General features: G+C 37.9%; 1 protein-coding gene across 1 annotated transcript in view; it reads right to left on the bottom strand.

Annotated features, from left to right (window-relative positions):
• UVRAG (UV radiation resistance associated) overlaps positions 1-26,976 on the bottom strand; it is a 436,868-nt gene that overhangs the window by 347,442 nt on the left and 62,450 nt on the right. The window contains exon 3 of the mRNA XM_044668156.1: positions 20,188-20,222. Coding sequence (XP_044524091.1) covers positions 20,188-20,222 — 35 coding nt within the window. The remainder of the gene's footprint in view (positions 1-20,187; positions 20,223-26,976) is intronic.

Genomic DNA, 26,976 nt, shown 5'->3' with positions numbered 1-26,976 from the left:
AAAATAAAATAAAATAAAATAAAATAAAATAAAATAAAATAAAATAAAATAAAATGAAAAAAAAAAAAAAAAAAGTAAGGAGTTCCCCACCAAAGCCCCTTTCAGCTCTAGGTCAATAATCCTAAAATCTAAGGACATAAAGGGCAATCCAAAGGAAAGCAAAACATTCTATTCCTGATATATCACTGACTAGCCTTGGGCAAGCCACTGTGCTATATATCTAGTGTCCTTATCAATAAAATGGATTATAAGTATTGTTATTGTTAATACTAAATTGTTAACATTGCATTTTCTAAGTAAGACTGATAATACCACAATATGTTTACTGTCATCTCCTAGAGGACAAAGGCTGGTTTATCTATCTTTATACCTTTCCTAGCCCAACACAATACATTGTCTACAGTAATATGTCTTAATAAATGTCTGCAAAAACGAGGGAAAAGAATACCAGCAAGAAGATTCAAATTTAAGTCCGTTTTCTGCTATCTGCTATTTATTTGACTGAGTAACTTATTTAACAAATCTGACCTGTTTCCTCCTCTGAAAAATGAGGTGTTTAGACTAGATAGTTTTTAAATACTCTTCTAGCTTTAAGTCCCAAGAATGAATGAATGAATGCATAATGGTATCACTCTCTGGGCAAATTCACCTTTTAGAAAATGACACATAAAGAAAATAAGTGTAAGTGGGTCTCCAGACAGTATTACATTCCTAAGAGGGTAATATGTCTCTGCCTTCAATCATATCGCTCCAGTGACTGCCTATCAGGTTCATGCATAAGGCAACCCTCCCAAGCAAAAGTGAATACATTCTGGAATGTAATATACACTTATGTGCACTAAGCAACTCAGATTCACAACCTTTTTGAAAGGCAAGCAATAATCATCCATTTTGAGAAGGGCATAAGGAACCTATGAAAGCAATATTTCTACATGCTTTCTGCCAATGCAATCACACTTATAACCAACCACTCTAAAGAAAGCCTGTATGTAGTCCAGGGGGTAGGAACACTAAGTTAAACTCAAGAGGTTTTGGAGCACTACATAATCTCAGAGATATAAGTTAAAATCTCCATTTCAGTGAGGAAACTAAAAACCTAAAGTTTAATAAACTTTGGCCAAAGAAGCAAAATTGAGAGTCATAACCAGGCCTCTGACTCCAAAGAAAATCAATTCTACAAGCATTTACTGAGCACATGAATGTGCCAAGCACTGTGCTAGGGCCCAAGAATGCAAAGACAAAGCAGAGCTGAGTGCAAAGGCCACTATTTAGAGTCTCCAGTTCCAAGAAGCTCCTTTCTACTCTACCAGGCTGCCTTGTTTCAGTTTATATTCCTGAAGAGACAGCCTGGGTTCTTGTTCACTTCCCAATACATTATGAAGCTTCTGATAATCTCCTGAATCTAAAGACTTCCCTTTTAATCTCTTAAAAGACCCAAATGAATAAGCAATAATTTCTGCCTTTTTAAGTAGATGCAGCTTGCCACAATTCCAGTAATTTAATTGGGTCCATGAATCTGTGCTTTTGAGTGATTTTAAATTTCTACTTAACTGAAACATATAAAACCAGTTCTTTCGTATCTTGTCCAAGTAAACCACATACTAGTCTTGCTCCCTATGAGAGCTATTCACTAACTGGATAACAGGACACAGTACAGTTTAGAAAAACTAATAGGGGGGCAGCTGGGTAGCTCAGTGGAATGAGAGTCAGGCCTAGAGAAGGGAGGTCCTAGGTTCAAATCTGGCCTCAGCCACTTCTCAGCTGTGTGACCCTGGGCAAGTCACTTGACCCCCATTGCCTACTCTTACCACTCTTCTGCCTTGAAGCCAATACACAGTATTGACTCCAAGATGGAAGGTAAGGGTTTAAAAAAAACAAAACTAATAGACTAACTTTCTAAAGTCGCTGGGTAGCATAGTGAAAATAACAAACTGGAATTAGAATCAGGAAGATCTGCGTTCAAATCCTGCCTCAATAATCTTTTCTTAAAGCCCTAAACAAGTCATTTAACCTTTCTTGAATTCAGTTTCCTCATCTATAAAATAGGGATAAAAAAATCTACCTCAAAGGATTTGAGAAGGATCAAATTAGACAATTTATGTAAAATGCCTTGAAAGCAGAAAGAAATTTGTTAGTTATCAATATTATTATTATTTCTAAAAGTGCTTTTAAATATCTAATCATTGCCTAATCATGAGGAGCACTGAGATACAGTAGAAATGCCACTGAACTTCTACTCATAAGATCCATATTCCTAAACCATTAGGCCTAGAAAGAGTCTCAGATATCATCTAGTCCCATTTTGGTGAACCTATAGCATGTGTGCCAGAGGGGGCTGCTCCCTTCCCCACCTCCATGCACACCTGAGGACATTTCTCCCATCACCTGCCCCTCTGCCCAACAGCCTGATGGGAACACTTCCTCCTTCCCCTGCCTGGGGTTTCCACATGTGGTGTGAGGGTTGTAGTTTGGGTAGTTTGGTCTCTAAAAGGTTTGTTATCATTGATCTAATTCAACTTCCTCACTTTCTAAATAGTAAATAAGTTTCAAGAACATGGACAACCTCATGGAGGAAACCACTACCAAGTACAGGTAGTGGGATTTAAAATGAGTTCTTCTATTGCCTAAGTATTTTATTTTAATGTACAACAGTGCTTCATTATATTCAAGTAAATCTACATGATTTTCAATTCAGTTCCATAGTAATGTATTACAAAGGTAAAGTTCTGTGTAAACTACTAGAGAAACAAGGTATTTAACAGTTTTACAATCTCAGGCATTGGTTCTTAACCTGGAATCCATGAATTCATGCTTGATAATTTAATTTGATATTTTAATATAATTGCCTTCCTTTGTAATCCTATGTATTTAGTTTTATGTATTTAAAAATCTTACTCTGAGAAGTCCACTGCCTTCAGGAGACTGACTGTCAGAGGGTTCCACAACATAAAGAGGTAAAGAACTTCTGATCCAGGAGCAGAATAAAATGTGACCAGAAAGGTATATGAGCACTATAATCTTAAATTCCAGGCTAAGAAGTTTGTTTTATATGGGCAGAGATAGTCATATCTGCTAAATAGGAAGACTCTCTGGCAACTATTTGAGCCGTTTCCCCCTTTTTACAGTTGAAGATCCTCAACCTCAAGAGGAAAGACATAGCTTGCCTAAGTTCATAAAGCCAGTCAATAATATCATTGAAACCAGAGCCTTAGCTTGGACTAGATATTTCTTGGCATCCCCTCCTTTTGTTTGTAAGGAGAAGGACTATCAGTGTGGAATGTTGCATACACTGCCAGATGCTGTTACTATGTTGGGTATTTTCCCTTAACAGTTTTCTCTATCATGAGATATGTCTTACTGGAGGTAAATGGTAAGAGAAAACACTATATACATACAAACATGCCCCCCCATATATATATATATATATATATATATATGTATATGTTAATAACTGATGCCTGCTAGAGCTACTGTAAGAAAAGCACTTTGCAAATTTTAAGATGCTATAAAAACGAGCTATTAATCAACTTATAACTCCAATGTCTAATAATTAAAATCATAGACTACAAATTACGAAACTGAGGTCTACTTAATTCTCCAACCTTTTGCAAAGAAATGTTCTATTCTACATACTGACTTTAAACCAGGATTTGTACTTTATCAGCACCATCAAGACATAGACTGCTCACATACAAGTTTTGAATTACTGAAATTTAGTACTCTTCCCCTCTTCCCAGCTCACCCCCAATGTTGTCATCAGGGGTAGATGTCTGTGGAAGATTTACTTGTTATTTGAAAATGGACAGCACAAAAATGAAGCCTACTTCAAACTAACACACAGTAATGCAGCTCACATCTGATGTCAGAGGTCCACAACTGAATCTAAAACCTTGTTCCTTCCTCAAATTTTCTTACAGCACTTTGCCGACATCTTCCCTTATCTTCAAATATTATTCTGTATAGTTGTTTTTGTAAATGAGTGTTATTCTATCCTCTCTATCATATCACAAGCTACCTAAAAGCAGAAACAAGGTTAATTTTCATCTTTGATTCCACTACCATAGAACCCAACTCCCGATCCTTACTTGGATACAGCCAATAGAAACAACTGGAATCCACAGAGACAGTATCTTATATGAGGAATAGCAAGGAAGTCAGTGTCACTATATCACAGAGTCCATGGCAGAGTGGAAATAATATATAAGAAAAATGAAAAGGTAGGGAACAGCCAAGTTAAACTTATATTGAACCTGAAGGTGAAAGAGAGTCAATGGAGTTTACTGAGTAAAGGCGGTAGCTTTCAGAAGATCACTTTGACAACTGAGTAAATAATAGATTGAAGTGGAAAGAGTAGCAGGGGACCCAGTCAGTAGGTTATTATAATAGTTTGGGTATGAGGTAATGAGGCCCTGTTCCAAGGTGATAGCAGCATCAGAGGAGAGAAGGGGGCCCTACTCAAGATATATACTGTGAAGATAGAATTAACTCTCCCTTTGTCTATTTTTAGTTAATCAAATCAAGAACTTAAAGTACCCCTATTTAGTAGCTAGTGTTATAAAAATAAATAATAAGGACTCTTCTGAATACTGGTAATAAGCTCCTAGGGGATATTGGTTAGGGAAGCTGTGCCTTTTGTATTCCCCTAGATAGCTGGTGAATGGGAACACCCACTCAGTCACCTTAGTTTGATGTTATAAGTCCCTTTCTAAATATATCAGTGCCCAGGCAGGACCCTTGATGGTCAGGTAGATGGGTAACCCTTTCAGGTCCCACCTGGGATTGGACTGATTATTAATATTGGGATCTATTAGCCTTGGCTAACATTTTCATCTGACTGTGTTGCTCCCTCCCCAAAGGTTGTGATTTAATGACCACTCAAGAAGATACTTAAATAAACTTTATCTATAGATGTTAAATAGGGAAAGGAATAATCAGGAACAGATTGGGGATAAGAGACCCTGTCACTATAGCTATGATCAGTAATCCCTCAGGACTGTAGGCTGTTGTTTCAGTAAGTTGGCGCTAGTGGTTTCAGATACCTAAATATCTAATGATGATCAAATGTCTAAATATCTAGGGAGATTCAGAGAGGATCAATGGTCAAAGCTCCAAGACCTAAGACCTGAGCCTCCAGGACCAAAGACCCCTCCCAGATGACTGTTAGGGCATTTATATCCTCAAGCCAATTGCCTTTCCTCCTGTCCTCACGGCATCCAGGAACATTCCAATGTCTTCCAACTGTCTCCTTTGTCAATCAAGATGAGACTCAGAGTTTGAATGTAAAACTAGCTAATGTTATATTGAATCTCTGGGAGCTTGAAGTTCATTCAATGATGGACAGATAAGTCAGTTGGATAAAATGTTCCCAGAGAGGTATGTGAGAGGCAGGAGGGGGCAGTTGAGAACCCTGAGAGGGGTTCTGGGGTCTTTTACCTGTCCTGAGGCTAGAGATCGATGTGGATCCTGGTCTTGGAGATAGAGAGTTGCAAACACTACTCTGCAAAGCTCTTCCTGTGCTTCTCATACCGTTATCAACTTGTACTTGACTACCATCTCTGTTCTACTGCCCTAGATATTAGGAGTTTCATCATCTAGCTAGCTAGGTTTCCCAGGGCCCGGGAGGGATCCGGGAAGTGGGCAGGAGACGAAGAAGAGGGTGGAAAGGGTGGATATATCTCAACTGTTAAGGCTTAAGATCTGAAGAAGAAGCTGAAGATTTCCCAGCAGTTTACCTACTCTGGTTTAGCCCTGGCCAGGCTGGACCAGAGGGAAACTATCATTTGATTCTTCATTGCTAACAGTTAAGAGTTTCATTAGTAGCAATTTAAGTAGGGTCTCCTAATACCTCAATCCTTTACCCTTATCCTTCTTATCAAATATATATAAAGTTTAAAGTGCCTTCCTAAATCGGTTTCAAAAGCTTATTTTGGGAAGGGAGCCAACGCAGTCAGAATACCAACGTTATCCCAGCTGAAGAGTCCAATTTAATAATATCAATTAACCCCAGTGGGTCCTGTAGGGATAAACCACTTTGACCTGAAAGATCTTGCCTGGGCAACTGTTATAAAGGAGAAGTGCCATCGTATCATCTCTCTGTACTTCAACTTAACATACATCAAATAGAGTTAATGACCTCCTTGAATATAACACTAACCATTAGGTAAGAAGAGCTCACAAGTCACTTACTAGTTCACACCTCCAAAGGCCTCAAGCACTACCCCACCATTACCTTTGGACAGTGCTAGGCAAATTGGAAGACTGCAATTGGTTCCTGTAAAGAGGGGGAGAGATAGGAAGTGATGTGGAAAAGGGGGTATAAAAGAAGAGATCAACATGGTCTGGTCTCTCTCCCTCTTTTGCTTTTGGAGAGATTCTTCCCTTGGATTCTGCATCGGTGAGTAGAGCTGAAGAGACATGCTTTCCCTTGGAGTCATTCTGCATTGATGGAACTCTGGCTGAAGACAGTAGGACTTCTGGCTGAGGACTACCAGGAAATCCATGTGAAGATCAGGACTTGAACACTCATTCTGATTTGGGGGGTAATATTTTATAAATGGTGACCACTTCTATAACTCTCATAGAGTCAAAACCTAATTTAATTGTTACAATACTGAAAGCAAAATCAAGAGGCTTTGGAAGGGATTGGATATAGGAGGTGAGAGAAAGGAAGAATTGAAGATGAAACCAAAGTTGCAAGCTTTGGGTGATGATGGACAGTAGTGCCCTAGACAGCTATAGGTAAGCTGGGCAATGAGTTCACTTTTGAATATATTAAATGTAAGATGTCTACAAGACATAAAACTCAAGATGTCCAACAGACAGATATTGTCCACTTGGAGATGTAAGACTAGAGGTCACCAAAGAGGGCAGAGCTGGATTAGCAGATTTGAGACTCATCACTCTAGAGATAATAACTGAATCTACAGGAGCTAATGACTTCACCAAATAAAATAATTTAGAGGGAGAAAAGGGCAGAGAATAGAGTCCTACAAGACACCCATGGTTAGCAGGCATAATCTAGGCAAAGAGCTAGCAAAAGAGACTGAAAAGTAGTCAAACAGGTAGAAGGAAAATCCAGAAGAGAGCTATGTCATGAAAACTTAAAAGAGAAAACAGTATCACAAAGAGGATAACCAAGAACAGCTACATAGAGGACCCAGTGGATTCAGAGTCAGGTCTAGAGACAGGAAGTCCTGGGTTCAAATCTGACCCTAGACATGTCCTAGTTGCATGACCTTGGGCAAGTCACTTAACCCTCACTGCCTACCCCTTGCTACTCTTGGAACCAATACACAGTATTGATTCTTAAACAAAAGGTAAAAGTTTAAAAAAAAAAATAAAAGAAGAGGATGATTAACAGTATCAAAGGCTGCAGAGAGAGCAAGAAGTATAAAGATTGAGGAAAGTCCATTAGGTTTGGCAATTTAAAGAGATTGCTGGTAACTTTGAGAAAGCAGTTTCAGTTGAATGATGAGGCTGGACACCAGGGTGCATAGTTTTGCAGAAAACAAGTGAAGGCATCTATTATAGATATCCTTCCCAACTTTAGCCACAAAAGGAAGAAGAGATTTAGGATGAAAGCTAGCAGGGATGGATAGGTCAGGTGAGGGCTTTTTGAGGATTGGAGAGTCATGGGAATGTTTGTAAGCAACAGAGCAGTAGTCAGGTAGAGACTGCAAATAAGTGAGTGTAGGCAATCTGCAGGAGAAGAAAAGATTCAGTGAGACCATTTGTATAAAGGGGGAGGTTTGTCTTAGCAAAAAGAAGTCAAAGGAAGGTGGCTTAGCAGTACCAGATATTAAGCTATACTATAAAGCAGCTGTCATCAAAACAATATGGAGGGTTCCGGGTTAAGATGGCGGCAGAGTAAAAAGCAGCTCTTAACCTCTCCTGACCAAAACATACAGGACTCCTCAAGGGGACATAAAAACGAACCCAGTCAAACGGAGGGACCCCACAACAGAGTGCACCGTGGAAGGTACGTGGAATCTGGGCATTTCCATGCTATAAAGGGGTGAAACGGCTCTCACTAAATCGCGTGCTGAGCAACAACCCACCCCCCTCCACACACACACACACACCACCTACAGCACTGAAGCCAGGTCAAAAGAAATAGAGCAAGTTTGGAGCACCCATCGAGTCACTGGCAGCTCCAGGGCCTGTTCCTGAGAGCAGCAAGATTTAGGACCCCAAAAAGCTAAAGAATGTACACAGAGTCTGAGCGCAGACACAGAGCGCAGGCGCGGGTGGAGATGCGGGCAGAGGCATAGGACATAGAATCATTGCAAACAAATGCAAAAGAGCAGAAATAATAAATGTAACCTTCTCAGATCATAACGCAATAAAAACAATAATTAGTAAGGGCACCTGGACAGGAAAATCAAAAACTAATTGGAAATTAAATAATATGATTCTCCAAAACCAATTTGTCAAAGGAGAAATCATAGAAACAATCAACAATTTCATAGAAGAGAATGACAATGATGAGACATCCTACCAAATTCTGTGGGATGCAGCCAAGGCAGCACTCAGGGGGAAATTTATATCCTTGAGTACATATATTAACAAATTAAGGAGGGCAGAGATTAATGAATTGGGCATGCAACTCAAAAAATTAGAAAGCGAGCAAATTAAAAATACCCAGATGAAAACTAAATTACAAATACTAAAAATCAAGGGAGAAATCAATAAAATCGAAAATAAAAGAACTATTGAATTAATAAATAAGACTAGAAGCTGCTACTTTGAAAAAACAGATAAAAAAGACAAAGTACTGGTAAATCTAATAAAAAAAGGAAAGAAGAAAACCAAATTGACAGTATCAAAGATGAAAAGGGAAACCTCACCTCTAATGAAGGGGAAATTAAGGCAATCATTAAAAACTATTTTGCCCAATTATATGGCAATAAATATAACAATTTAGGAGATATGGATGAATATTTACAAAAATACAAATTGCCTAGATTAACAGCAGAAGAAATAGAATACCTAAATAATCCCATATCACAAAAAGAAATTGAACTCCCTAAGAAAAAAGAATCAAAGAACTCCCTAAGAAAAAATTGTCAGGGCCTGATGGATTCACAAGTGAATTCAATCAGACATTCAAAGAGCAACTAATCCCAATACTATACTAATTATTTGATATGATAAGCAAAGAAGGAGTCCTACCAAATTCATTTTATGACACAAATATGGTACTGATTCCAAAGCCAGGGAGATCAAAAACAGAGAAAGAAAACTACAGACCAATCTCCCTAATGAACATAGATGGAAAAACCTTAAATAGAATACTAGGAAAGAGACTCCAGCATGTATTTAAGAAGATCATCCACCATGATCAGGTGGGATTTATACCAGGAATGCAAGGATGGTTCAACATTAGGAAAACCATCCACATAATTGACCATATCAACAGTCTAACTAACAAAAATCACATGATTATCTCAATAGATGCTGAAAAAGCCTTTGACAAAATACAGCATCCATTCCTATTGAAAACACTAAAAAGTATAGGAATAGAAGGACCTTTCCTAAAAATAATAAACAGTATATACCTAAAACCATCAACAAACATCATATGCAATGGGGATAATTAGAAGCCTTCCCAATAAGATCAGGTATGAAACAAGGATGTCCATTATCACCTCTATTATTCAACATAGTACTAGAAACACTGGCAGTATCAATTAGAGAAGAAAAAGAAATCGAAGGTATCAAAATAGGCAATGAGGAGACTAAGCTATCACTCTTTGAAGATGATATGATGGTCTATTTAAAAGATCCTAGAGAATCAACTAAGAAGCTTGTAGAAATAATCAACAACTTTAGCAAAGTTGCAGGATACAAAATAAATGCACATAAATCATCAGCATTTCTATATATTTCCAACACATTAGAGCAGCAAGAGGTAGAAAGGGAAACACCATTTAAAATCACCCTAGACAATATAAAATACTTAGGCATATATCTACCAAAACAAACACAGAAACTATCCGAAAACAACTACAAAACACTTTCCAAACAAGTAAAACTAGATCTAAACAATTGGAAAAATATTGATTGCTCACTCATGGGTAGGACGAGCTAACATAATAAAAATGACCATTCTACCCAAATTAATTTACCTATTCAGTGCCATACCTATCAAACTACCAAAAAACTTCTTTACTGAATTAGAAAAAACTATAACAAATTTCATTTGGAATAACAAAATATGAAGAATATCAAGGGAAATAATGAAAAAAAATGTGACGGAAGGGGGCCTAGCAGTACCAGATATTAAACTATACTATAAAGCAGCAGTCATCAAAACAATATGGTACTGGGGGCAGCTGGATAGCACAGTGGAGTGAGAGTCAGGCCTAGAGACAGGAGGTCCTAGGTTCAAACCCGGCCTCAGCCACTTCCCAGCTGTGTGACCCTGGGCAAGTCACTTGACCCCCATTGCCCACCCTTACCAATCTTCCACTTATGAGACAATACACCGAAGTACAAGGGTTTAAAAAAAAAAGTAAAAAAAAAAACAAAACAGTATGGTACTGGCTAAGAGACAGAGAGGAGGATCAGTGGAATAGACTTGGGGTAAATGACATCAGCAAGACAATGTACGATAAACCCAAAGAGCCCAACTTCTGGGACATGAATCCACTATTTGACAAAAACTGCTGGGAAATTTGGAAAACAATATGGGAAAGATTAGGTCTAGATCAACATCTCACACCCTACACCAAGATAAATTCAGAATGGGTGAATGACTTGAATATAAAGAGGGAAACTATAAATAAGTTAAGTGAACACAGAATAGTATACTTATCAGATCTCTGGGAAAGGAAAGAATTTAAAACCAAGCAAGAGTTAGAGAAAATTACAAAATGTAAATTAAATGGTTTTGATTATATTAAACTAAAAAGTTTTTGCACAAACAAAAACAATGTAGTCAAAATCAGAAGGGAAACAACAAATTGGGAAAAAATCTTTATAACAAAAAACTCTGACAGGGGTCTAATTACTCAAATATACAAGGAGTTAAATCAGTTGTAAAAAAATCAAGCCATTCCCCAATTGATAAATGGGCAAGAGACATGAATAGGCAATTTTTAGGTAAAGAAATCAAAAGTATCAATAAGCACATGAGAAAGTGCTCTAAATCTCTAATAATTAGAGAAATGCAAATCAAAACAACTCTGAGGTATCACTTCACACCTAGCAGATTGGCTAAAATGAAAGAAGGGGAGAGTAATGAATGCTGGAGGGGGTGTGGCAAAATTGGGACATTAATGCATCGCTGGTGGAGTTGTGAACTGATCCAACCATTCTGGAGGGCAATTTGGAACTATGCTCAAAGGGCTACAAAAAAATGCCTGCCCTTTGATCCAGCCATACCATTGTTGGGTTTGTACCCCAAAGAGATCACAGATAAACAGACTTGTACAAAAATATTTATAGCTGTGCTTTTTGTGGTGGCAAAAAAATGGAAAAGGAGGATATGTCCTTCAATTGGGGAATGGCTGAACAAATTATGGTATATACTTGTGATGGAATACTATTGTGCTAAAAGGAATAATAAACTGGAGGAGTTCCAGGTGAATTGGAAAGACCTCCAGGAACTGATGCAGAGTGAAAGGAGCAGAGCCAGAAGAACATTGTACACAGACACTGATATACTGTGGTAAAATCAAATGTAATGGGCTTCTGTACCAGCAGAAAGCAATGACACAGAACAATTCTGAGGGATTTATGGTAAAGAACGCTACCTACATTCAGAGGAAGGACTGCAGGAGAGGAAACATATAAGAAAAACAACTGCTGGAACGCATGGGTCGGGGTGGACATGATTGAGGATGTGGACTCAAAACTACCACACCAATGCAACTACCAACAATTTGGAAATAGGTCTTGATCAAGGACACATGTTAAAACCAGTGGTAATGTGCATCGGCCATGGGTGGGGGGATTGCGGGGGGTGAAGGGGAAAGTAGGAGCATGAATCATGTAACCATGTTAAAAATGAATATTAATAAATGTTTAAAATTTAAAAAAAAACAATATGGAACTGGCTAAGAGATAGAAGGGAGGATCAGTGGAATAGACTAGGGGTAAGTGATGTCAGCAAGACAGTGTATGATAAACCCAAAGAATCCAACTTTTGGAACAAAAATCCACTATTTGACAAAAACTGCTGGGAAAATTGGAAAACAATATGGGAGAGATTAGGTTTAGATCAACATCTCACACCATACACCAAGATAAATTCAGAATGGGTGAAAGACTTGAATATAAAGAAGGAAACTATAAGTAAATTAGGTGAACACAGAATAGTATACTTGTCAGATCTCTGGGAAAGGAAAGATTTTAAAACCAAACAAGAGTTAGAGAAAATTACAAAATGTAAAATAAATAAGTTTGATTATATTAAATTAAAAAGTTTTTGTACAAGGGAAAACAATGCAACCAAAATCAGAAGGGAAACAACAAATTGGGAAAAAATCTTTATAACAATAAATTCTGACAGAGGTCTAATTACTGAAATATACAAGGAGCTAAATCAATTGTATAAAAAATCAAGCCATTCCCCAATTAATAAATGGGCAAGGGACATGAATAGGCAATTTTCAGATAAAGAAATCAAAAGTATCAATAAGCACATGAGAAAGTGTTCTAAATCTCTAATAATTAGAGAAATGCAAATCAAAACAACTCTGAGATACCACCTCATGCCTAGCAGACTGGCTAAAATGATAGCAGGGGAAAGTAGTGAATGTTGGAGGGGATGTTGCAAAATTGGGACATTAATGCATTGCTGGTGGAGTTGTGAACTGATCCAACCATTCTGGAGGGCAATTTGGAACTATGCCCAAAGAGAGATAAAAGAATGCCTGCCCTTTGATCCAGCCATACCATTGTTGGGATCGTACCCCAAAGAGATCATAGATAAACAAATTTGCACAAAAATATTTATAGCAGAGCTCTTTGTGGTGGCAAAAAACTGGAAAGCAAGGGTATGCCTTCAATTGGGGAATGGCTGAACAAATTATGGTATATGTTGGTGATGGAATACTATTGTGCTCAAAGGAATAATAAACTGGAGGAATTCCATGTGAACTGGAAAGACCTCCAGGAATTGATGCAGAGTGAAAGGAGCAGAGCCGGAAGAACACTGTACACAGAGACTGATATATTATGGTAAAATAGAATGTAATGGGCTTCTGTACTAGCAGCAATGCAATGAACCAAGACAATTCTGAGGGATTTACAGAAAGGAAAATTATCCACATTCAGAGGAAGAACTGCAGAAGTAGAAACACAGAAGAAAAACAACTGCGTGGACGCTTGGGTTGATGAGAACATGATTGGGGGTATAGACCTGAAAAGACCACACCCATGTAACTATCAATAATGTGTAAATAAGTCTTGACTGACCACACCAGTGGAAATGCGAATTAGCTAAGGCATGGAGAGGGCATGAGTGGGGGGGGGGGGGGGGTGAAGTAAAAACATGACTTATGTAACCAGGGAAATTTTTTCTAAAAATAAAAAATTATCTTAAAAAAAAAAGAAGTCACCTCTTCATGTGAAAGAGAGGCAAAGGAAGAGAGAGGTACTAGCAGAAGGCATGGGAATGATGCAAGATGAGGAAGAGATGTCCATGGTGTCCATTTTTTCAGTAAATAATGAAGCCAGGTCTCAGGTCAGTATCACTGGTTCACAGAGTACATGAAGGAGAATAAAAGTATAACAAGAATGGAATAGCAGGAAAGAGCCAAGTTATGATGGTCTTTAAACATCAAAAAGAACACTTTTTTCTTATAAATTGTAGGGAGTCACTGGTATTGACTGAATAAGGAATGAAATGGTGAAATCTATGCTTAAGGAAGATCCCTTTGATAGCTCAGTGGAAGAACTGATTGGAGTGGGGAGAAACTTGTAGAAGAGAGATTAGCCAACAAGCTATTATTATAAAAGTCCAGGCATGAGGTTGAGGCCTGCACCAAATGTTGTGGCTAATTAGAGAACTGCTGAAGCATTTTGAATTTGCCATGGCTTACCACAGGACAAATATGATTTACCACTTAATTTGGCAACAAGTCGTGTGAAAAGTTAACTCCCTCTCTTTTCTCCTTCACTCATCCTCATCACTCCAAAAGAATTTGATAGGGGCTCATATGGGCACATTTCAACTGAAACATACACTTGATTTGAAAATATCTCAGAAACAGCAAACACATACACACACTTATGTCTTTAGTGTTTCCAAGGATTTCAACACAGTAAATCCACTTAGCCATGTGCAGAAAACTGTACAATTTCAACTGAAGATTACAGTTCTTGCCTGACTAAACCCATGATACATTTTTTTTCCTTTAAAAAGGTAGATTTTAAAATCAGTGTCTGATTCAAAACACCAAACAGAAAATACAGTTGTAATTAAAAATTGATTTGGAGGCTTATTACCAGATTTATAAGCATTCATTAGTAAAAAGAGAGGAATAAATGGGGGAAAGGGGGAAGATCTCAGCCTTTCTAATTTTAGGAAAAGATCCATTCCCCCATTTCAGCTGGATGGCTGAGACCAAGGCTTGCTGGAGATGATCAGGTCAGATGAAGAGCAGAGAAGCCAGCCCAGGAAGCTAGCAGTTCTAGAGCAGAAGTAAAAAAGACCCCCTCTATTTCCCACACTCACTTTTTAAACCCCACTAGCTCCTCCCTCCATGACAGCATTGTGCTGGCTCTAACACATGAGGACTTGCCAACCAACAAGCGTCAGGCTATCAGATATGACATGTGCCTCTGTGATTCCTATGTCCTATCACTAGGGGTGGGTGGGTCCAAAGCTGAAACGGAGGTCCCCTAAATATTTTACTTCATACAACACAAAGGTCAGGTTAGTCCTAGAATACAGACTTAGAGAGAGGTAACTTGGGTGTTAATTAGTGCATCAGTTTCCAAGGATTTGAACACAGTGAAACCACTTAGCCATGTGCTAAGTTCAAACCCAGGTCTCTCCTGATTCCAATTCTAAAGATCTTTCCACTCTATATCATGTTGTCTCCTTTTACATACACTGAAACCCCATCATTTTATTTTTCACTCTTGGGAGATATGAATTGTAGTTCTGGCTCTGTTAACTAGAAATGAAATAAAAAGCAAATCAATTTATCTCTCTGGGTCCAGTTTACTAATGTATAAAATGAAGAGACTAGAATAAACAATTGGCAAGATTCCTTCCAATTCAAAGCAAATATACGTAAACATATTTCAGATCACATTTGGAGATTTAAGATTCATAAGAAAAGTACTTAATACTTGTGTGTTAAATTTAAAAAATGAAGCTTTAACCTGAAAAGTGAAATGTGGGGCAGGGTTAGGGGGAGGATAAATTGGCCATGCACAATTATTAAACCCCAAAACTGATTTTTTTACTAGCTATGTGACAAAAGGTCAAAATATCCTCTGAGCAAAATCACTTAATCCTGTTTGCCTCAGTTTTCTTTTCTAGAAAATGAAGATAATAATACTCATAGTACTGATCCAAGAGGATAAGAGTTATGAGATTGTTAGGATCAGATAAAAGAGCATACATAAAGTGCTTTACAAATCTTAGGCACCATAAACATTTTGTCATTCAGTTGTGCTTTTTCTTCAGTTGTGCACAACTCTTTGTGACCCCATTTGAGATTTTTTTGGCAGAGATACTAGAGTGGCTTACCACTTCCCACTCCAGCTCATTTTACAAATGAGGAAACTGATGTAAACAGGATTGAGTGGCCTGCCCAGGGTCACACAGCTCATAAGTATCTGAAGTCAGGTTTGAACTCAGGAAGATAAGTCTTCCTGACTCCAGGAATGGCACTCTATCCACTATACCACCCAACTTCCCTAAGATTAACATGTCAACTATTATTCTTTCCAGAAAGCTAAACATAGCAATAATAGATTCTTGGCTAAAGCAGCAAGGGACTCTGAAGAAGAGACAGAAACATGAGCAAAGCATGGCACATCACATAAATGTTTATGAATTGATTACCTAGTATTTCTCCCCTAAAACACTGATAAGAGACAACTATAACCCTAAAACCAAGAGCCTTAGGAACAATAGTATCCCTAAGGTCCCTAGATCTGCTTCCAGTTCAGCCTCTAAGGCTATCACTCAGGTCCTGCTTTCAGACCAATGCTCATAAGCCATTACTACCAACTTTGTCAACCCACAGCACAGGAAAACCAGTCTGAGGAAGATATAAGTGGCAAAATGTGTCAGATATGATTAGAGAAATGCAAATTAAAACAACTCTGAGGTACCACCTCATACCTGTCTGTATCCCAAAGAGATGATAAAAAAGGGGAAAGGACTTAGTTGTACAAAATTATTTACAGTGGCTCTTTTTGTAGTGGCAAAGAAGTAGAAATTGAGGGGATATCCATCGACTGGGGAATGGCTGAATAAATTATGTTACCTATTCATAATACTATTGTGCTATAAGAAATGATAAGCAAGATGATTTCAGAAAAAAAAATGGAAAGATCTGCAGGAACTTATATAGAGCAAAATAAGCAGAACTTGGAGAACACTGCATTGTACCCAATAACAGCAATAATGGACAATGATTATCTGTGAAAACTTGGCTACTCTCGGCCATGCAATGATCTGGGATAATCCTGAAAGACTGATGACCTCCAGAGAAAGAACTGTTGGAGTTGTCTTTCACACCAGTATATTTACAGTTTTGCATTGAGGTTTTGATTATGTATGAGTCTGCTCTTACAATAATGACCAATATGGAAGTGTCAGATAAATCAAACCACCACCACCACCACCACCACCTTGACTACTACTACCTCTCCTCAGAATCCAATGGAGATAGTCCAGGATCCTGAATACAAGAAGTTAAAACTGCTTCTAGCCCAGTGCCCCCATCTTCCTGGAAGCATAGTGTATGAAGAAGCATCCTAGAAAATGCTTGTACCTCTTGCAAAGGAAAGCTACAAGTATTATAGCCATAACTACTGAAGATACAGAAAAGGAAGTTCTTGACTCCAAAATCCTAGGCACTCCAATAGTTTGCCACCATAAATTGATATTATTTTATCAATAGAAATGTCATTAAAAAAAGAGGTCCTGCCTTCTGCTTTGCTGTTGCATCCAAAGGACCATCAGAACTTTCTGACTTGCAACTGAAATTTTCTATATGTTTCCTCCTCTACAGGATTGTGAGCAACTTGAAAGCAGAAACTGTCCTACTTTTTTATTTGAATCCCCAGCACTTTGCACATACTGAGTTCTTAATAAATGCTTTCTTCATTCATTCGCTCATTTTCGGCCAGAGATGAAATATATGTAACAAAGTCTGATAAGAATTTATTTGCTTGCAGTTTTCTTCTCTTTCCAATCTTTTCATATGACTCCCCTTCCAAGCTCTCTTTAATACAGCCACATTGTTTACTTGCTGCTCCAACTCTCATCTTCATGCATTTGCATTCTTTCTAGCTTGGCTGTCCCTGAATACCAGGGCCAAGATTCTCTGCCAAAACAAGGGGAGGAGGAAAGTAAAGTCACCATGGTGAGCTAGAGTCTAGGAGTGTTGAGGTATGAACTTGCCTAAGGAGGATGTAAGCTGAGAGCATGAGAGAAGCTAGACTAGGATATAGAGAGTTGTGGGCATCTCACCTGGGTATAGGCATAACTCTACATGAATGGGGATATTACTTACTACCTGAGGATGCCATGCCTGTGTCCCTTTCTCTGCATGTGCATAGTGTACATCTGGTCTGGGGCTTGGATACTGCCTCTGCCAGAGGTGAGAGAAGGGAAAAGAAAAGGAAAGGAGAGGAGGACAGGGCAGAGCTGGGCAGGGAAAGGCTCTACCTGCTTCATTTAAAATCAATGATTTCCTTCATGACAACTCGAATAGCCTATCCTTTCTCCACTCCCGTAACACTAATACTAAGGCCTTTGTATCTCCTCACATACCCAGGATATAACTATATATGCACATGTTGTTTCCCCAAGTAGAGGCTCCTGAAAGGCAGGGACTTTCATTTTATTCCTTTGAATTTCTAATCCAGTATGCTTGTTGATTCACTGACTAGCATAACACAAAAAGAATAACAGTAGAGATACCCGATAATTCATAGGAGAATATCCCCATAAAGAGAAGCAGAAATAATACTCATCCAAAGTTTACATCCAAATGGCACTGGAAATCTTTTTTAACTACACATTTTAATATAAGATAAACTAAAATTCAGAGATATCACTAAGACTTGATGTATTACACTAAATAGTCCCTTTTAAGCACAGTGGCAAAACAATGGTCCCTAAGACTTATCCTGCTCTACAGCTTTAGGGAATTTATTTTAGATAAAAAGTTACTAGGATAATCACAATTACAGAGAGCCATCAGTTAGGAAAACCCTAACAGAAGCTTGGCTTTCTTCCTTAATTGAACTACTATTAACTAGCTAGCATTTATCTAGTACCTACTATGTACCAGGTTCTGGCCTAAGTACTTTACAAATATTACAAATACTGATCCTCAAAATAATCTTTCTAGGTAGGTGGTATTATCCCCAATTTACAATGTGGAAACTGAGAGAGTTAACAGAGGTTAAGTGACTCATCCAAAGTCACACAATTAGTTAAGTGTCTAATGTCTAAGGCTGAATTTGACCTCTTCAAGGCTTCCCTGACTCCAGGCCCAGCTCTCTAGCCATTTCACACCACCCAGATGCCTGAATGAAAAATCTATTTCTAGTTAACCTCTAGCTTCTTTGTGTTTGAGGTAATATTCAAAATGAGAAAAATGCTTGGATAATGAAGCAACAGATTATATTAGTTTCCAAGGCACTAATGAAGAAAGAGCAGACCTTTATTTGGATACCTCTCTCAGTTCCAGAATAAATCAGAGTACAATGGGAGGCATCATCTAGAACAGCAATGGTGAACCTTTTAGAGACAGAGTGCCAGGCCCTACCCCAGCTCCCCTCAAGTGCTATGCCCTTTCCTCATACTAAGTGCTGTGCACACCCCACCCCCCTTTACCCACACAGGGGAGGAAGAAAGCACTCCCATTGGACTTTTGGACGGAGAGGTGGGTGAAGTGAGGAACATCCTCAGTGAGTGTAGAGGGGGGGAGGGGAGTGTCCCAAGCTCTCTGCTCCCCTCCAGCTCTGCTGCCTGTGAACACCCACCTTGTTCCCTGTGCACTCCCACTAGGCTACTGGGCAGAGGGGTGGGGGATGTGAAAAAATGTAACCAAACATGGTAGAGAGGGGGAGGGGAGAAAGGAGGAGAGGAGCAGCTCCAACTGAGTCCCTCTGCCTTTCTAGTAACAGACTCGGGGGTGGGGGGGTGGGGAGTGGTGGCTGTGTGCCCACAGAGAGCCCTCTGTGTGCCATCTTTGGCACCCATGCCATATGTTTGCCATCACTAATCTAGGGTCTTCTGTGCCAAAATATCTCTAGAAATATCTCCCTTTTCTGCCAAAAATCAGACATCTCTTTTCTTTCACCTTCTACTCTTTGCCCTGGATGGCTATTTCTTTCAGGCTCACTTGACTTCTTTCTTCCTCCAGGTCCTGAGAATTTCTATTTCAGTAGTTCTTAACCCGGGAATCCACAGACAAGTGAATATATTTTTACAGTTAATTATTTCCCATTTATCTTATTTCTGTTAAGTATTTCCTATTTATCCTATATAATATGCCTGTTTGTACATCTCTATTTGGTTGTTGTATCTCCCATTAGACCATGAGCTTCTTAAGGGCAGGGACTATCTTTTAATTTTAACTCTTTTTATATCCCCAGCACTTTGAATAGTACCTGGCACATGGTAGATATTTAATAAGTGTTTGCTGACTGACTGATAAATAATAACTTAACAATAAAGTATTATAAAAGATTTAAGAACTAAGAATAAATGTTTTGCAAACAAAACATTAGGATTACATCTCAAGTTAATTCACTTCAAATACGTTTCTACATAGTTCCGTGGATCTATGATCTCTCATAAAGATTTTTCCTAAATTCATGAGCAACATATTCCTATTCACAAATTTTCTTCAAATGCAATTGACCATGTTCTCAAAGAAATCCTTCAGAGATTCTAAATATCATCCTAGAGTCATTTTTCCAGACATATTTATATAAAAATACATCCACTTATATGAACCTATCAAAACAAAAACTTACCAAAGAATTCTTGATCACTTCACTCCTATAAAATTCTAGAAAAGAAAAGAAAGAACAATTAAGCAGTGAAGTAGAAAAGAAAACCTTTACCATCCTCTCAAACTTATATTTATTTTTATAGTAAATGTTCAAATTAGTAAAATGTTTTAAATGTTTTTTGGAGAAGTCAATTTGTATGCTCTCACTATCCCCCAGATACTCAAACTTTAACATTAGAACTTTGTAACAGTATTCAAAAGGGAACTAAATCACCAAAGAATAGTCACAGCAATTAGAGTGAAAGACTTTTAAATTTTATTTTTTAAAAATTTTAATAAAGGTTTAGTTTAGCAAAGTAGTAATAACCCAAATGCATTGCTTTATGGTTTCTCAAGTGTTTTCCATACATCAATTTTCTCTATCCTCCAAAGTCAACAAGATAGGTAGTGCAAATATTATAACAATTTTACAGATGAAGAATGTGAAACTCAAAATGGTCACACAAATGTCTAAGTCAGAACAAGAATCCAATTCTTATACCTCACTCATCTTATAATGTGATAGAAAAAGGGACTGGACCTGTGGTTTCTTTAGCACAGGAACTCTAAGATGGGGAAACTCTCAACACTAACATAGTTCAATAACTCCTATACAACTTATAGTCAGAAATTGCCTTTAGCAAAAATGTCAGTCAACTGTGTGGATGGGGGAAAACAGGGGGAGAACTAGATTAAAATATAAACAAATATACAACATAATGTTAAATTGTGGTTTTCTAAGTTGATATGCAGCCAGAAAGGATCCTTCCTATTTTTGACTGGCCTATAGCACTGAGAGGTTAAATAACACATACCTTACTAGCTCTGAAGCCAGTTTTCTATCAACTATCAACTGCCTTTGGTGTAAGCATATATAAACATCAGCCCTTTCTTGTATTGCTTTCATAAGCTCTTTCTTACAGAGCCAAAACTACAATATAGCATATAAGAGAATATAATATAGCTACAAAACGTGCCAAAAAATGGCAATGAGTACCTTGGTATTATCCTGGAACCTTGCTTTGCACCTGATAATAGTTTAGGCTTTCACAGCCAATCACTGTACAATATTCCTATTACTAAAAACACAGTTCTCCTGGTTCTGCTCACTTCACTTTGTACCACTTCACAGAAGTCTTTCCAAATTTTTCTGAACTCATCCTGATAATTTCTTATGGTGCAATAGTATTCCATTACAACCAAACACCACAATTTGTTTAGCTGTTCCTCAGCCCCTCAGTTTTCCAATTATTTGGAAATTACAAAAAATTACATTACAAAAAGAGGTAATAAAAATGTTTTTCTACAGGTAGGTCTTTTTACCTACCTCTGATCTTTTTGAGATCATAATAGCTATATTGCTGGGTCAATTAGATTATATAGTTTGTTGCAGATTGCTCTCCAGAAGGGTTATATCAATTCACTGTCCCAATTTTCCCACATTCCCTCCCATGACCTATCATTTTCTTTTTGGTCATACTAGCCACTCTGATAAGTCAGAGATGGTATCTCCGTGGTTTTAATTTGTATTTCTCTAATGAATAAGAATTTGGAGTATTGAACTTCCAGTTAAGATGGCGGCAGAGTAAGGAGCAGCTGCTCCATCCCTCCTAACCGAAGCATACAGGACTCCTCAAGGGGAAATAAAAACGAACCCAGACGAACGAAGGAACCCCACAACAGGGCGCAGCATTGAAGGTACGCAGAATCGGGGCATCTCCACGCTATAAAGGGATGAAACAGCTCTCACTAAAATGTGAGAGGAAGAAGCCCCTCCCCCACCCCACACACCACACACCTCGCACAATGCCAAGGCCAACTCACAAGAGTGAAAACAGGACTGGGGCAACCAGTAAATCACTAGCAGCCCCAGGGCTTGTACCTGAAAGCTGCAAGAGGAGGGACCCCAAGTGGCTGGGGGGCGCGCACGGACTTTCCTGAGCGTCTGCCCAGGCCGGGACAAAGTTCTCTAACGTAGGGACTTTCCCGAGCATCTGCACGGGTGAAGACAGTGCCCTAATCGAGAATAAAGATCTCTAACACAGAGACTTTCCCTAGCGTCTGTGCGGGTGAAGGCAGTGCCCTAGGCTGAAATAAAGATCTCCAATCTAGGCTTGGACCTCAAGAGAGGACCTGGAGCAGACAGGAGCGCAGCTGTGGAAGCAGTCCCTGAGACTGCTGAAGGAGCCTCGGGCAGAGGGGCAGACCAGGGTCTACCAGGAGGCCTGACCCCGAAGACAAGGAGACCGGAACACCCGGGAGCTTAGAAAGCGCAGGCAGACCCTGAGTGTGAAGACAAAGATGAAAAGGGGTGTGGCTAATGATGGCAAGCCGAGAACTCCAGAAGAAGAAAAAGATTATCAAGAAAAACACTGGAACACTCGACAACTTTTACAGAGAGAAAATCCAGACAACAGAGGAGGACAAACAAGTAATCATATCCAAACCTTACCAAAAAAATGAAAGCTGGTCACAAGCTATTGAAGAGTTCAAAAATGAGATGTTGAAGAAGATGGAAGAGATCTGGCAAGAAAATAACAGCTTAAAAGGCAGAATTTTGCAATTGGAAAGTAAGGCTCAGAAATCAAATGAACTGATAAGCAAATTGAACACCAGAAATGACCAGATTGAAAAGGAAAACCAAAAGATTGTAGCCGAAAACCAAAAGATTATAGCCAAAAACCAGTCCTTAAAGGCTAGAATTGAAAAATTAGAACACAATGATCTCTCAAGACAACACGAACAAATAAAACAAAGTCAAAAGACTGATAAAATATAAGGAAACATGAAATATCTTAATGAGAAAGTGACAGACCAAGAAAAACTGGTCGAGAAGAGACAATTTGAGAATCATTGGTCTTCCAGAAAAGGCAGAAATTAATAGAAACTTGGACTCCATACTTAAAGAAATTATTCAGCAAAATTGCCCTGAAGTTCTACAACAAGAGGGCAATATAGACATTGAAAGGATCCATAGAACACCCTATACACTGGACACAGAAAAGTCAACACCAAGGAATATAATAGCAAAATTCAAAAGCTTTCAAGTAAAAGAAAAAATCTTACAAGAAGCCAGAGACAATTCAAATATCAAGGAGCACCAATCAGGATCACACAGGATCTGGCAGCCTCCACGCTAAAAGACCGCAAGTCTTAGAACACTTAGAACAATATTCAGAAAGGCAAGGGAGATTCAGCCACGGATCAACTACCCATCAAAACTGACTATATACTTCCAGGGGAAAGTATGAGCATTCAACAAAATTGAAGATTTCCAAGTTTTTGCACAAAAGAGACCAAGACTAAATGGAAAGTTTGATACCCAACCACAAAAATCAAAAGAAACATGAAAAGGTAAATAAGAAACAGAGGGAAAAGAAAGAAAACATAATTTTTTAAATTTGACTCTATAGGGGCTTAAATAAGATCTAATTATCTGTATTACTATGTGGAGAAATGCTATGTATAATTCTCTGTAGTGAACTCTATTCACTATTATAATATTGACTATTATAGCAACCAGAAGAATAATTCATAGGGAGAGGACAGGATACTAAACAGTCTAAGATGACATATGGGGGGGTAGGAAAGAGAGGGGGGAATAGTAGGGGACACCAAGAAAAATCTGAGTAAATAAGAAAAATTGGATATTCTATTACACAAAAAGAGGGCATGGGAAGGGGAGGGGATAAATACTATTATAAGAAGGAGAGGAAGAGAGCATTAAGAGGAAATAATCAAACCTTACTCTCAGTATAATCAACCTGGAGAGGGAAGAGTAGCTTTATTATCCATTCGGATAAAAAACTCTATCTAACCCTACTGAGAAAGTCAGAAGGGACAAACCAAAGGGAGCAGGGGAGTGGGGAGGTCAAAAAAGGGAGGGGAGAAGAAGGGAGAGGGAATTCATTAGGCCTTTAAAAAACAAAAAGAGGGGAATAACAAAGGAGGGGGCAGAAAGGGAAGTCAATCAAGGGAGGGGATAAGGGATACCGGCTCAAAGCAAACCACTGGTTTAAAAGAAAATAATGTAAGAAGAAGGGGTTGGTCTAGGGGAGGATACAAAAATGTCAGTGAATGCACAATTGATAATTGTAACTCTGAATGTGAATGGGATGAACTCGCTCATAAAACGGAAGCAAATAGCAGAGTGGATCAGAAACCAAAATCCTACCGTATGTTGTCTACAAGAAACACATATGAGGCGGGTAGACACACACAAGTTTAAGGTTAAGGGCTTGAGCAAAATCTTTTGGGAGTCAAATTAAAAAAAGAAGGCAGGAGTGGCTATTATGATCTCTGACAAAGCCAAAGTAAAAATAGATATGACTAAAAAAGACAGGGAAGGTCATTACATCCTGATTAAAGGCAGTATAGACAATGAGGAAATAACACTGCTCAATATATATGCACCAAGTGGTATAGCATCCAAATTCATAAAGGAGAAACTGGCAGAGCTCAAGAAGGAAATAGATAGTAAAACCATAATAGTGGGAGATCTAAATATTCCTCTTTCAGATCTAGATAAATCAAACCAAAAAATAAATAAGAAAGAGGTAAGAGAGGTGAATGAAGTCCTAGAAAAATTAGATTTAATTGATATGTGGAGAAAAATCAATAGGAACAAAAAGGAATACACCTTCTTTTCAGCTGCACATGGTACATTTACAAAGACTGACCGTGTAATAGAACATAGAATCATTGCAAACAAATGCAAAAGAGCAGATATAATAAATGTAACCTTCTCAGATCATAATGCAATAAAAATAATAATTAGTAAGGGCCCTGGACAGGCAAATCAAAAACCAATTGGAAATTAAACAATATGATTCTCCAAAACCAATTTGTCAAAGGAGAAATCATAGAAACAATCAACAATTTCATTGAAGAAAATGACAATGATGAGACATCATACCAAACTCTGTGGGATGCAGCCAAGGCAGTACTCAGGGGGAAATTTATATCTTTGAATGCATATATTAACAAATTAAGGAGGGCAGAGATTAATGAATTGGGTATGCAACTCAAAAAATTAGAAAGCTAACAAATTAAAAACCCTCAGATGAAAACTAAATTAGAAATACTAACAATTAAGGGAGAAATTAATAAAATCGAAAGTAAAAGAACTATTGAATTAATAAATAAGACTAGGAGCTGGTATTTCGAAAAAACAGATAAAATAGACAAAGTGCTGGTCAATCTAATAAGAAAAAGGAAAGAAGAAAACCAAATTGACAGTATTAAAGATGAAAAGGGAGACCTCACCTCTAATCAAGGGGAAATTAAGGCAATCATTAAAAACTATTTTGCCCAATTATATGGCAACAAATATAACAATTTAGGAGGTATGGATGAATATCTACAAAAATATAAATTGCCTAGATTAACAGCAGAAGAAATAGAATACCTAAATAATCCCATATCAGAAATAGAAATTGAACAAGCCATCGAAGAACTCCCTAAGAAAAAATCACTAGGACCTGATGGATTGACAAGTGAATTCGATCAGACATTCAAAGAGCAACTAATCCCAATACTATACAAATTATTTGATATGATAAGCAAAGAAGGAGTCCTACCAAATTCCTTTTATAACACAAATATGGTACTGATTCCAAAGCCAGGTAGACCAAAAACAGAAAAAGAAAACTATAGACCAATCTCCCTAATAAAGATAGATGCAAAAATCTTAAATAGAATACTAGCAAAGAGACTCCAGCAAGTGATCAAGAGGATCATCCACCACGATCAGGTGGGATTTATACCAGGAATGCAAGGATGGTTCAACATTAGGAAAACCATCCACATAATTGACCATATCAACAGTCTAACCAACAAAAATCACATGATTATCTCAATAGATGCTGAAAAAGCCTTTGACAAAATACAGCATCCATTCCTATTGAAAACACTGAAAAGTATAGGAATAGAAGGACCTTTCCTAAAAATGACAAACAGTATATACCTAAAACCATCAACAAGCATTATATGCAATGGGGATAAATTAGAAGCCTTCCCAATAAGATCGGGAGTGAAACAAGGATGCCCATTATCACCTCTATTATTCAACATATTACTAGAAACACTAGCAATAGCAATTAGAGAAGAAGAAGAAATTGAAGGTATCAAAATAGGCAATGAGGAGACTAAGCTATCACTCTTTGCAGATGATATGATGATCTACTTAAAAAATCCTAGAGAATCAACTAAGAAGCTGATAGAAATAATCAACAACTTTAGTAAAGTTGCAGGATACAAAATAAATGCACATAAATCATTAGCATTTCTATATATTTCCAACACATTAGAGCAGCAAGAGGTAGAAAGTTAAAAACAATTTAAAATCACCCTAGACAATATAAAATACTTGGGAATCTATCTACCAAAACAAACACAGCAATTATATGAAAACAACTACAAAACACTTTCCAAACAAATAAAACTGGATCTCAACAACTGGAAAGCCATTGGTTGCTCATGGGTAGGATGAGCTAACATAATAAAAATGAACATTCTACCCAAATTAAATTACCTATTTAGTGCCATACCTATCAAATTACCAAAAAACTTCTTTACTGAATTAGGAAAAACTATAACAAATTTCATTTGGAATAACAAAAGATCAAGAATATCAAAGGAAATAATGAAAAAAAATGTGAAGGAAGGGGGCCTAGCAGTACCAGATATTAAACTATACTATAAAGCAGCAGTCATCAAAACAATATGGTACTGGCTAAGAGATAGAGAGGAGGATCAATGGAATAGACTGGGG

The sequence above is a fragment of the Gracilinanus agilis genome, chromosome 3 (genome assembly GCF_016433145.1).
Source record: "Gracilinanus agilis isolate LMUSP501 chromosome 3, AgileGrace, whole genome shotgun sequence".
Classification (NCBI taxonomy): domain Eukaryota; kingdom Metazoa; phylum Chordata; class Mammalia; order Didelphimorphia; family Didelphidae; genus Gracilinanus; species Gracilinanus agilis.
The sequence above is the reverse complement of the archived record's forward strand: the minus strand, read 5'-3'. Positions and strand labels throughout refer to the sequence as shown.